This window comes from Lynx canadensis, chromosome B4 (assembly GCF_007474595.2).
Source record: "Lynx canadensis isolate LIC74 chromosome B4, mLynCan4.pri.v2, whole genome shotgun sequence".
NCBI lineage: Eukaryota > Metazoa > Chordata > Mammalia > Carnivora > Felidae > Lynx > Lynx canadensis.
Genome location: NC_044309.1, coordinates 67,928,904 through 67,942,213, shown reverse-complemented (window position 1 = coordinate 67,942,213; position 13,310 = coordinate 67,928,904). Strand labels below are relative to the sequence as shown.

At 33.8% G+C, this 13,310-nt stretch overlaps 1 protein-coding gene across 1 annotated transcript in view; it reads right to left on the bottom strand.

The window, feature by feature from the left end:
- The window catches only part of CNTN1 (contactin 1), a 375,068-nt gene that overhangs the window by 168,141 nt on the left and 193,617 nt on the right, over positions 1-13,310 (bottom strand). Inside the window, 2 exon segments of the mRNA XM_030322283.1 lie at positions 8,207-8,239; positions 9,625-9,753. Coding sequence (XP_030178143.1) covers positions 8,207-8,239; positions 9,625-9,685 — 94 coding nt within the window. The 5' untranslated portion in view covers positions 9,686-9,753.

Below are 13,310 nucleotides of genomic sequence, written 5' to 3'. Positions count from 1 at the left end.
AATAAGATCACAAATGCAAGGTATTCACAGAAGCCCTCTGCCAATGACTGTGAAAGTCCTGCTGTGAGCAGTGTCTAGTTCCATATTCTTCCCGAGGCTGTAAAAAGCCAGAAATGCATATAACGTTTTCTGCTTCACTTCTAATAATTTTCCTGACGATGCCCAGTATTTCCTGGCCTTTTGGCATATAACCACACACCAGAGGAAATGAGGAGTAAATTCCAAATCTGTGATAACTGGAGACTTTCATTTGGATGTAGGCTCTAGATTTTTCAGTCTCTGAAAGAAATGACCTTGTGCGTATCCATGATAAAAATCATATGCCATTTTTCTTCCCACTTGGACAATTTTATAAGCTCTTCCTTGAGTCTCTCCCAATTGCACAGCTTTTCTGATTGGAACAATTTAGTAACACCTGCTGATCTGGAGATGCTTTGTTTCTTCCCAATTCACACGAAAATGCTTAAAACGACAAGCAGAGAAGTGCAGTTTTATCAGTATTTTTAGATTCTCTTCTTGAAGACAAGATGACTACTATTTTAACTCTATCCTCAATCAATGACAATTTTAGTGTGAATTGTTCAAACAATTTTTAAAAATTTAAGTAGACTAGATATGTAGAGAGTAAAAGTAAATATTATTTATAGAAGTTTAAAGCTCATAAATATCTTCTAAGTACATTGTATTTATATAACAATCCTGATGTTTATGTCATTACTGTTACTACCAATGCATAAGATCATTAAATTTAAGGGGAAATGGATGTTTGATGCACTTATGCATATAGTTTAAATAGAATATCATTGATCTGCACTGGATTGTATCTTGAGTTTCCATTTGCTACATTAGTGGTAGCGTAAGAATTTCAGAAAGTCACTCGGGAGACCTTTGAGGAACTATAGGACTATAGGTATTAGTTGTTCCCAGTTCAGTCAATGACTTGAATATGATCTTGGGTATGGTGATGGATTTTTAGACACAACACAAAAGCATGGTTCATTAAAGAAAACAAAAGACAAGCTTGATTTTATTAAAATAAAAAAAAAATCTGTTCTGTGAAAGATACTCTTAAGAGAATCTCAGGTCTTCAAGGTTAGGGTTTTTCCTTTCGATTTTCTCCAACTTGTATTCCACAAACAGCAAACAGGAGAGACTTACAACTAACTAAATCTTTGTTGTATTTAATAAGAGGGCTATAGGGGCGCCTAGGTGGCGCAGTCGGTTAAGCGTCCGACTTCAGCCAGGTCACGATCTCGCGGCCCGTGAGTTCGAGCCCCGCGTCAGGCTCTGGGCTGATGGCTCAGAGCCTGGAGCCTGTTTCCGATTCTGTGTCTCCCTCTCTCTCTGCCCCTCCCCAACTCGTGCTCTGTCTCTCTGTCTCTCAAAAATAAATAAACATTAAAATAAATTAAAAAAAAAAAGGACTGTATGCTACCTTCAAATTCAACAAAGACATAAGTATATATATATATATGTGTGTGTGTGTGTGTGTGTGTATATGAAGGTGGACTTGCATATTTTAATTAAATGTATAATCTTAAATATTTCATTTGATAGTGTATCTTTTGATTTTAAGGCATATATGCTTTCGAGATAAAAGTTGGTCTGCTTTTAGAAGATTGAGGATGTTTCAATAGTTTCCTCATCTTGATCATATGCATTAAAAATTATGTTTTTTTTTCAGAAAAGAGACCAGCAATGAAAATTTCCATGGAAAATAATCAAATGTCACATACTTATAATGACGAGATTGTATCTCTTGCCAAGCAATATCTCAAGGAGTATATGTAAAGATTAAACACTTTTTGGGTGAAGTGTGTTGAAATTTATATGCCAAACTGGATAATATTAGTAGTACCCCATGCTATTTTTCTTTCTCAAAGACAAGGACTCTTCATAAATTACATGTATATTTCTTCATATTCCTCATCCATCTGGCCTTTATAGGAACAGACAACAAAACATTCAGGGGACAAAAATATGAAGCTACTTTCCACCAAAATATTGGATTTATTTTTCACATTGAGAGAACACTGCATTCAAGTAAGATACTTTCCTCGTCTCATTCTCTAGGTCAAAAGCAGAAAAGGACACACTTCACATCACAGTAATGTTCCTGGTAAGTACTATTTTATAAATAGAGGGTCCCTGCTTTTGTAAAATGTACAGGCCTAAATAAAACAATGTATTCATTTAGATGGTTTAGCAATTACTGTACATATTTTATTTGGGGAACATATTTGGGTCCTTAAAAGATAAATTACTCAAGACAAGCTTGTGAATTGCATGGGCATGCGGGTGAATCTCTGAATGTGATCCTCACAACCCCCTTGAAGAGGGTCTGAGCTCATCATTCTGTTGACTCCACTAGGGCACTCAGATCAAGGAAAAAGAAATTTCTGGGAGGACACGAGACTCAGTAAAGGAATCATTAATGCAAGCATTACACTCTCAGAAACAGAAAATATAACCATCTTACTGTTTTTTTCTACAGCCATGGAAGTAATTACATGATAAATTACAGTGCTTTGGATGTATTATGAGGGTATAGGGCACCCAAGACAAGAAATAGGTATTACGTTACAGAAAAAGAAGATTAGTTTTTAAATATGTGCCCTTTTTCTTAGTGGGTAAATTCTTCTAAAAAGAAGCACAAAATTATGGATGATTTCTCAAGCTAATTGAAGACAACATTTCATATCACTCTTTCTTTTGATTTACTCTTAATGCAAAATCACCAGTTTTCTACCATGTAATGTTAGTCTCTTGCAGAAATAAGTTCAATTCTTTAAATTATTTATTTATTTATTTATTTATTTATTTATTTATTTATTTATTTATTTTATTCATTTGAGGAGTGCAAGTGGGAGAGAGGGGCAGAGTGGGGGGGAGAGAGAGAGAATCTTAAGCAGGTTCCACATTTAGTGCTAAGCCTGAAGCAGGACTCAATCCTACAATCCTGGGATCATGACCTGATCCAAAATCAAGAGCTTTGATGCTTAACCAACTGAACCACCCTGGTGCCCTATAAGTTCATTTCTTAAATTTGATCACGAAGATTAATAAGAATAAAATCATATAAGAATATTTGTTGTCAAATTTACAAATGTGAATGACAGGTAAAAGTTACTGCTTTTTTCAGTACCATTCTTAATTCCAACACTAACATAATCAGTTGTATTCTCTAAACTGGGATTACATCACCTCTCTTTATGTGGGGATGGTCCACTGTAATCTTGCTATTCTATTTTATGTTTGAAAATTGGGAGCATAATTATGATTTGTACTTGAGATAATTTTTTATTCATTTTATATCTATTTTGAAACAAATTCTGTTTCTCATTCTGTAATATGTCATCTCAATCTGTTAGTTATAAAAACATAATTTTACATAAGGATAAGAAAAATCTCAAGGAAAAAAAACTATTAGAAAAAAGCAATGGCAAAAAATTTTGAACAGTCTAACACGGGGATTTTTACAATATTTACAATGTTACAATTATTATAGGATGGAGAGTGTTACAAGTCTCTTGAAATACAATAAATTCTCTAAATGAGACAGCATTTAAATAGTCTCAAAGAATGCTTCTTCCTACTGTCTTCATTGTCAACCATTCCCCACTGATAAGGAAACAAGGCTGTTCAGAGCTTGGAGTTTGAATACTTGGGTGCCCCAATCCTTTAGAGTCATGGGAAATCTATACTGTTGTAGTAATTCACTATAATTAAAATGTAAAGGAATTGGTTTGAAGAACTTGTAGCAACAAAATTATCAGAACAGAGACTAGGGTCAGGTTAGTGAAAGGTTGACCATATTTCCCTTTGCATGGCTTTATCTTCTAGAGAAGAGCCTATCAAATCCTTGATAGCAGCCCCTTCCTTGACCACTGCTAAAGCCTCTACACACTGTGTTTTCCTTAACTGTCTGGGCATCTTCCCACACCTACTTCATATCTGACTATATCCCACTATATAGCACTCTCCGGTTAGTGGACCTATTTGTATGACTTAGACTCCTCAGGCTATCTCTAGTCTATTTTAATTTATAACAGTGACTATATCACAAAATAATGATAAGGCAGTGAATGCTATAAAATCCCAGCCATAATTAGAGATAGACTAATGCTATATGAAATGAAAATAATGCTAAGTACTTGATGGTAGTCTTATGGAAAACATGTCATTAAAATTTGGGTGTAAGTGCCGTGAAGACAATGGAAATTCCATATCTGTTCTCTCTTCAGAATTTTAATTTTCGTTGATATTAGCTTTGAATGTTATAGTCATATGGTAATCCCATTGCACAAATTATAGATTGTTTTATACTCTAATTCCTACAGAATAAGTATTATACTGCTGTTTTATCTCTTCTCATATTCTTTTTTGTCACTAAATTACAAAGGAATTAAAGAGATACTTATTTTCATTTTTGGTTAGTATAGGTGAATGTTGGTCCTGAAATAGCTGTATCTTATTATTTTTTTTCTTATTGTTAAAGTAAAGTAACAGCAGACCGTAATTGAGATAGCATCTAAAATAAGTATTTACCCTCAAATATTCAGTTATTAATTAAATATCTGAATGTTACAGGTTCACTATATGGAATTCAGTTGTATTTATTCTCTTAACTCAATAGGATACATGTTGGTTTCATACAATCTAAAAAATAAAAGAGGAAGAAATTTTTAAGAGACATGGAGAAGAGTGGAGTTGGGCTTTAGGATTTTTAAATAAATTTTGGTGTATTTTATTTTTCAAACTAAAAATATCTGTGTATTATTTTAATGCATATATTTATTTTATTTAAAAGCTAGTCACCTAGGCTATTAAGACTACTATGAAGTAATAGTTAAAAACTATTGTAGATCCAAAATGATATATTGGATAGAACTTTCCTATTCATAAGTGAAAAAACAAACCTTACTTTCAACTCACCTAAGTGATGTAGCAGACATTCTTCTTTGACTAACCAGTTCTAGTCCTCCCCTCCTACCCTGATGACAAAGGTCAGATATGTTTAAGGATCAAATCTTCAGTCACATGACTCAGAAATATAGGTTGACTCTCATTAATGTCATTACATTACTCCTTCCTATTGGAGGTAAATGTGTGACCCCACTCTGGACATTGAGGTGACTGGAGAACTACTAAAAGGTCTCTTACTTTTAAAAGAAATACATATGAGAAAAAAATACAACCTGTAGATGTTATTATGTCTACACATAATATCTGCACCTGCATCACTTTTCCAATAGGTCAAGTAGAAAGCCTTAGTGTTGACCATTGGATTCACAATGTGTACATCATTGGTGACATGGACAAAGCATCTTGGTTGAATGCTGGGATGAAAGTCTGATCAAAGTAGATTCAAAGGGAAATATGGGTCAGAGAAGGAAAGACAGAAAGCATACTTCATTTTTTTTTTTTTAGTAATGATGTTGAAAAGAAGAATAGAAAAGTGGGATATTAGCTATACAGTATGGGATTAGCAGAGACATGATAACTTAAATGAGAGAAATTACTACAGAATGTCTATATGTTGACAGTAATAATCGAGTAGAGAGGGAGAAACTGATGATGAGGAGACACGGCAGGCAATTACTGGAGCAATGAACTTAAATAAACCAGATGGGATAGGACAAGGGCACAGGTATAGGGTTTGGTATGGTGAGATCATGTATAAAACAAGCAGGAAGACACAGTCTGAGTATAGATGTGGAAGGAAACTACATATAGTGGGGTGAACTTGTGGAAGTTCTCTTGAGATTGTCTCTAACACTTCTGTGTAATAGAAAGTAAAGGACAGCCAGGAGCTGTTGGAGTTTTGAAGAGAGGGAAGCAAGTCTGACATGAGCCAGGAAAATGAGGAGATGAATTCACTGGGGAAGTGGAGTATGTTGGCTGGGCAGTACCAGCTCTTAATTTGAAGTTAGTAGTCATGAATTTAACTTGATATCCGTCAGCATAAATGAGTTTTTTTTCCCTTAGTAACTACTAGCTGGGTGGGTGAATAAGCTTGGGAATATCTGGATATTTTACAACTCTTATTTCCTCAGAGATTCACAGTACTTTTCTCTCGGTGTAATACTGTTGGTTGAATTGTGCTCCCACAAAAAGATATGTTGAAGTCCTAATCCCTGGTACATCAGAACGTGAACACATTTGGAAATAGGATAATTGCAAAAGTAAAATCAAATTAAAATGAGGTTAAAGGTAGGCCCTAATCCAATATGAGTGGCAACTTTAAAAAGAGGGAAATTCAGGGGGGCCTGGGTGGCTCAGTTGGTTAAGAGACCCACACTTGATTTTGGCTCAGGTTATGATCTCACAGTTCGTGGGATTGAGCCCTGTGTTGGGTTCTGTGCTTACAGCACAGAAGCTGCTTGGGATTCTCTCCCTTTGCTCCTCCCCTGCTTGCACTCTCAAAATAAATAAATAAATAAACTTAAAAAAAGGAGGGCAATTCAGACACAGACGTAGACACACACAGAGGGAAGATGTGAAGAGACATGGGAAGATGACATATGAAGATGGAGGTGAACATTTGCAGTCATGCTGCCGTGAGCCAAGGAATGTCCAAAGCTACCCAAAGTTGGCAGAGGCAAAGAAGAAGCCTTCTCCTACAGGTTGCAGAGGAAACATGGCCTTGATGATACCTTGCTTTAGACTTCTAGCCTCCAGAAGTGTGAGACAATATGTTTCTATTGTTATAAGCCACCCAAGTTGAGTTACTTTATTACAGCAGTCCTAAGCAAGTAATATATGTATTATACTTATTACATTCATAGTATAAATACTTGTTACTTAAAGTTAACGATAACCACTGAACTTTTATGAACTAACCTTTCCCAAATTTATTTGACAATGAAGTCCTTTCTAATGTAATTCCTACTAAGATCCTGTAGAACAAGTGTTTTCTGAAATGCTTGGAGAAACACTGACTTAACACAGCCCATATTTCCCTAACTCTGTGTTGTTTTTGTTCCACATCATTTATTTGGAATTAGCTCCATTTCTAACTTTTGAAATACTTCAAGATTCCCTAATGTACTACCCCCATCATTAAATATTCCTTTTTTCCTCAAGGAAAATCTTTTAAAATGCTCATTACATTTTTCTTATAATTTCGTTATCTACTTACTTATTTCCTAGTATACAGTAAGGTTGTTGAAGTCAAGAAACATATCTTACTGATCTTTATATAATGTACATGCAGTGATTCCCAACTCACAAGGTGGGAACAGAATGGCTTTGGTGGAATTCATGCTAAGACTTTCCCATAACCCTCATGGCAACCTACAAATGAAAGTTCTTCTGACCCACTCTAGCATGAATATTGTTGATTTGGCATGCAAGTTGTAGCACTGTTTGCTCAGTGCCTCTTTCTAATTTTTTCATTCTCCTACCACTATGCAGTAGCTTTTATAAGCTACTAGTCTTAGTGTGTTCACTGAGCACCTATCATGTAAGATCACTATGCTAGAATCTATCACCACATTCTTTTTTAGTCTTTACAAGAACCATGTGATTTTTATACATGGGAAAGTCAAAGCTCATAGAAGTTCAATAATTTGCACAAGATCACAATCTCCAGTGAATACCAGGTTGAATATGCAAATCCAAGTTGGTCTTACTCTAGATTCTGTCTTCTCCAGTATACCACTGCCTCTATTTCTGGCCAGAAATGTTCAGTGGTTGAAGTAGAATCTAAATTAGCAGAATCACTAGTTATACTTAATAAATTATAAACAATAAACTCTGCACCATCTTTGGGGTCCTAACTAAACTGTATCTTAAGGTTCCAATGTCATTAACTTTAACAAGTTAAAGAACTTGCTGAGAGTTCTTTTTCTCTCAACAAAGCAAGAGGATTTCAAAAGTAAGTTAGGTGTTTACAATATTTAAAATATTGCTTCAAAACTTCATGGCATTAAATTGTTACATAGCATTAGGAAAAACTAAAGGCCACCTAGAATATATTTTCAATCTGCTATAATAATCTAAGAGCATATTTGTTTGTGGTGTATCCATTCATTCATTTTGGCAATCAAACAAGTTGTTTTATGACCCCAGATAAACTCTCTTATAGAATCTCCAAGTTATCTAACATTTATTTGCCATTAAGTTTATAGATTTAATTGCTTAGAGATAAAATATGGTTCATTTGGAAAAGTTATTTAAAAAATTTATTCTTTTATCAACTTACCTCCATGACCATATCTTCTGTACCATGTAAACTCTAAAAATAAAAGAAAAAGCAATTTTAATCCCAAAGCAGCTTTTCAAGCTGTGGTTTGAAACATTACTCAAGTAACTGATACTAGTTAATGAAATGACATTACTGGCCCTTTCTTATTATGGTTGATGTATCTTCACATGTTTGCAACTATTGATTTCATTTCTTTGCATTTTATAGTTGCATTAAAATTTGTGGTCAATAGAATTAGGACAAATTTTCAGTACTAATAAGGTTATTCCTTCATTTTATTCATACAAATAAGACTTAACCAAAATAATCCTACCACAAAATTTTATTATATTTGTATAATATGTATATAAATATGCATGTAATTGTGTGTGTGTGTGTGTGTGTGTGTAATTCCTATCATTATAGCAATGTCATTAAAATTCTCAAGCACTGATGGAATTATTATATTCTATGGATTCTGAAGTCATCATAATAAAAACTAGTCCCCAAAATAAAATAGCATTTTTATTTCCTTAATAATAAACAAAAAGTACAGTAGGATGTCTAGCTGGTTCATCATTAAAACAAAAATGGGGACTGATAAATGAAAAATAATTTCCACCTAAGTCTTACACTCAATAATAACCAAACAAGTATTTACTGAGTTAAGGCAATGAAATGAAGGTATTAGAAAAATGGATTGTTAGAAAACATGTTGCTTTCAGATAAAAATATAATGCCCCTCTCCTTGTAGGAAATATTTCTGAATCCTTTGTAGTTGTCTTTGAAAGACAGAGGTATAGTATCTCTCCTAAAACTACAGCACTTTCAAAACCGCTTTGTTGTTTTTAATGTCCTTGAACACACTGTAGATTATTTTAAAATTGTCTTTCACAACACCAGCCAGTAATAGGAATTGAATATTAAGTTACAAATCAATTCATTAAAAACAAAAGTAACAAATGCTTAAAGCCCATTACTCTAATTATTTCACTACCTTTTACTTTTATTTACGCAATTGAGGTTACTTAAGGTACTGTATCCTTACGGTGAAAATACTACATAATGGTGAGCTATTGTATATCTTTTCCAATGGCACATTAAATTATGTCAATTTGTCAAGATTGGGTATAGCAGTAATATTTAGTCCCCAGCCATTGATAAATGTTACGCAGCAGGAACACTTTCCTCTCCCAGAGATCCACATTTTAAACATTAAGCAGCACACTACTACATAAGATTGATTTAATCTTGTGACATTTTAATTGAAAATAAAAAGGAAAATAAGATTGGATTTAATATGTATTAATTTACTTGTCTGACAGATGTCAAAAAATATGAATACTAACTTCATGCACCAGATTTAATAAGGTGAATACACACATACTGATTACATTGACATAATTTATGGAGAATATGCAAAGGATATTTCTTACCTGATAAGCAGGTTGTAAAAGATATTATCACAAGGTGACTGACCAGCAACCACATTTTCATCTTAGATGCAGAAGTTAGTTTTGATTTTTCAAAAAACTTTAGCTTTATGACAGTTGGATAGTAAACACCTACATCCAAAACAGAAGAGAAAGAAAAGAGAAGGAAAGGAAAGAAAAAGATAGGATAAGGGGAAAAAAAGGAAAAGTGAATGTTCATCATTTGAGGTCAACAATATTACCAATTCTATTTTATTTTAGCTTTCTTGTTTATAGAATAAGTTTTAGTTTATTTAAATACATTTGTAAGCACCATGTTGTATGAAATGAGTGCACTTGGTATCAGAGGGTTATCAGCTGCCTCCCAGTCTTAACACTGTACAAACATGAGCAAATCACTCAATTTTAACTATAACCATTGAGCATAACAGTGCTTTTCCTATAAATAGCACAGTAATAAACATTTTGTTATTGACCAATTTAATTGAAGATCAAATTTAAGCGAAGGGCTGGTAGGAAGATTCAATTAAAGATATGTCTGTATACGAGCTTTGGAAATTCATAGACATTATACAAAAGTGATATGTTAGGATTACCTGTTTGGTGGCTTGTGGAACATTTTTTGCCAGTAATGCTAATTTCCAAATACTATGTGGAATGTGTTGATTAATGGAATGTGTTGATTAATAACACACTCATCCATCATCCTCTCCTTTATTATTCATTCAAAAAAAAAAAGGCAAATTAAAACTTATGTGTCAGCAAGGGAGAATCTAAGTTTTGTGGGGCCAAATCTTTAAAAGTTGGAAAGCTGTATTTAAGAACAAGACGACAAAAATTACTAATGTAAAGTAAACCACAGAACTATGCAGTAGTCTAATTAAAATACCTTGCTTTTATAAATTTTGCAAAAACTTAGGATCATGTGAAAACACTGGGGAGGATCCATCCAGGAGGTTCTGGGGATAGCCTGGTGAAGGCTGTACACCACAACTTAAGCTTATTTAGCTTTGTGCCAAATCCATCTCTGTGAGTAAGCATATAGATAGAGGAATCAGAAAAGACTTAGTTGGCTTGCCCATAAGAAGTTCACAATTCAGTGGGCACACAGATGTGTACAAAAATCAGTGTGATGGAACAGTTGTTAGGACCTAAATGCTATTAAACTTGAAAACATGTTAATTACTTTAATTAAAAGCATCGTAAAATACATCATGGTGAGAATGGATCTGACTGTGGCAGCGAGAGCATCACGGTGGAGGTATTACACTCTTAGATTTGAGTCATTGGGTGACATCAGAACCCAAGCAATTCTTTCTGCTCTCCTTGAGAGCTCTCTCCTGGAGAGCAACATGGTTCAGGGCACTAAAAAGAGACCCTTCAGTTGGGATACAACAGTAATTCCAACTTCGGAAGATATTAAATCACGTTTTCAAACAATGTATAATAACGTTGGAAACTCTCATGACCTAGAGGTGAATGTAAAATCTAAATTAAGACAGAGCCTGAAAACAATACTGAAAAGAAAATATCTAATGTTATGATGTTCAATATAGAAATATATTTAAACATTTTCTTAAGTAGCAAAACCAAAATGGTACTAATTGCTTACATCATAAAGACATGTAAAAAAAAACCCATAGGATTCTACTTATTTTTTTCAGTTGTGATGAATTTTAAGATCATATTTAGCACCACCCCCCCCCACCACCACCCCCACCCTGATCTGCCAGAATTCTAGCATTTCCAGAGACAGGTAAAAATATTTATTGGTACTACATGGACCAGGATAAACCCATTTTTCTCTTTTGGTATGTAGATTATTCTGCACTGAAAAATCAATCAAGAATCAATTATTTCAAGAAAAAGTTGAGGTGAATTCTCAACTTTTAGAGAAACATAAAAACAGAAAATATAGTGGAAATAGGTCAAATTAGCATCAGGAAATGTTTAAAATATACTTGCTTGAGTAAAAATATCAACAGTTAATTTTGAAATGCCAGGATCAATTTATAACCAATTTATTTCTCTTGGATGTAGGTGAGAAAGTGAGAACTACAAGTTTGTATAAATCGTACTTTCTGGACTTTTAATTTTAATTTTATTTCTTTTACTAAGCAGAGAGAAAAAGAGAATATTCCTTCAGGAATCGGGGAAATCAATTAAATGATCTATGGAAAGATTTCTAGTTATTCATTTCTATGATGTACAGTATCATTAGTATTTAAAGATAGACCTAAATGAAATTATTGAAACCTGTACACATTGCTTACATCTTGCAAAGCTTGTCTAAAAAATTTACATTTGAGCATTTTCTTGATCTGCTTGATCAAGATCTTATTTCTTCTCACAGAGTTATGTACACTAATCAGGATGAATTCTCTTCATGAAAAGGAAGGTAGGGGCGTCTGCCTAGCTTAGTCGGTCAAGCATGAGAGTCTTCATCTCAGGGTCATGAGTTCAAGCCCCATGCTGGGCATGGAGCTTACTTTAAAAACAAAAAGAAAAGAAAAGGAAAGGAAAGGAAAGGAAAGGAAAGGAAAGGAAAGGAAAGGAAAGGAAAGGAAAGGAAAGGAAAGGAAAGGAAAGGAAAGGAAAAGAAAAAAGAAAAGGAAAGGAAAGGAAAGGAAAGGAAAGGAAAGAAAAGAAAAAGAAAAGAAAAGAAAAGAAAGAAGAAAAGAAGAAAGAAAAGGAATGTAGAAAAGGCAAACAGATAAACTATGCCAAAACTGTTGTGTCAATCACTTCTTTTTTTGTAAATATTAACTTAGATAATATACTGCAAAAATTTTACAGATTATAAAGCATTACACTTTAATGTGGTGGTAATTATTGTATTTTAACTAGTTCTAATTTACCTATTAATAAACTGTTATGATTTGCGAACTCTTAATAATTCTCACAGATGTTCAACTTTAAGAGCCAGGGATGGTGCAACAGTTTGGTATTGAGGGTAGAGGAACCAGCACTGACCAGACAGAAAAAGAATCAGGTGAATCGAGGCAAAGAATGAAGAACAATTTCTGTGAAAGTTTTCATGAGGTTTATAATTCAGATGAAGTATGTCAGCAAGATTTTGGTCTATTTATCTCATTAACTTTAAAAGTAGTCTCGGAAAGGAGAGCTGGTCTAAAGGAGGATTAGCTGTGCCCACACAGAGCAAGTGATTTCAGAAAATTGGAGGTAAAATACATAAGAATTTTCTAGGTCTGGAATATCATTTGACATTGCCTTCTTATATAACAACCACACTATGTGGGAAACTATGGCAAGGCAGAGTCAAAACAGAACAAGGGGAATTCAGCCAGATCTTGCTGGAATTTTGGCTCACCCAGTTTTTATGATAAAAATATATTTTATTTGCCATATAACTAGAATCTCAAAAGAAACATGAATTCAATCTCAGATGTTTCAAAAATTCAGAAAGTCCCCATATAACTTTGGGTGGACATATTAATATAAACTGATTAAATTAAATTATGATTTAGGTCCATTAAATTTCTCTCTTTAGAAAGGGATGAATAGGAACATGTATCCTGTGTAATTAGAACTCATCTTATCTCCTGCCACATGTGGATATTGTACTGTCCAGGGAAGTCACCAACTAAGAGCTTTCCTCACTTCCTCTGTCAGAAAATGTTAATCAAAACTTGCTGTAAAACGAAAGCTGATGTCATTAATCAATTTTT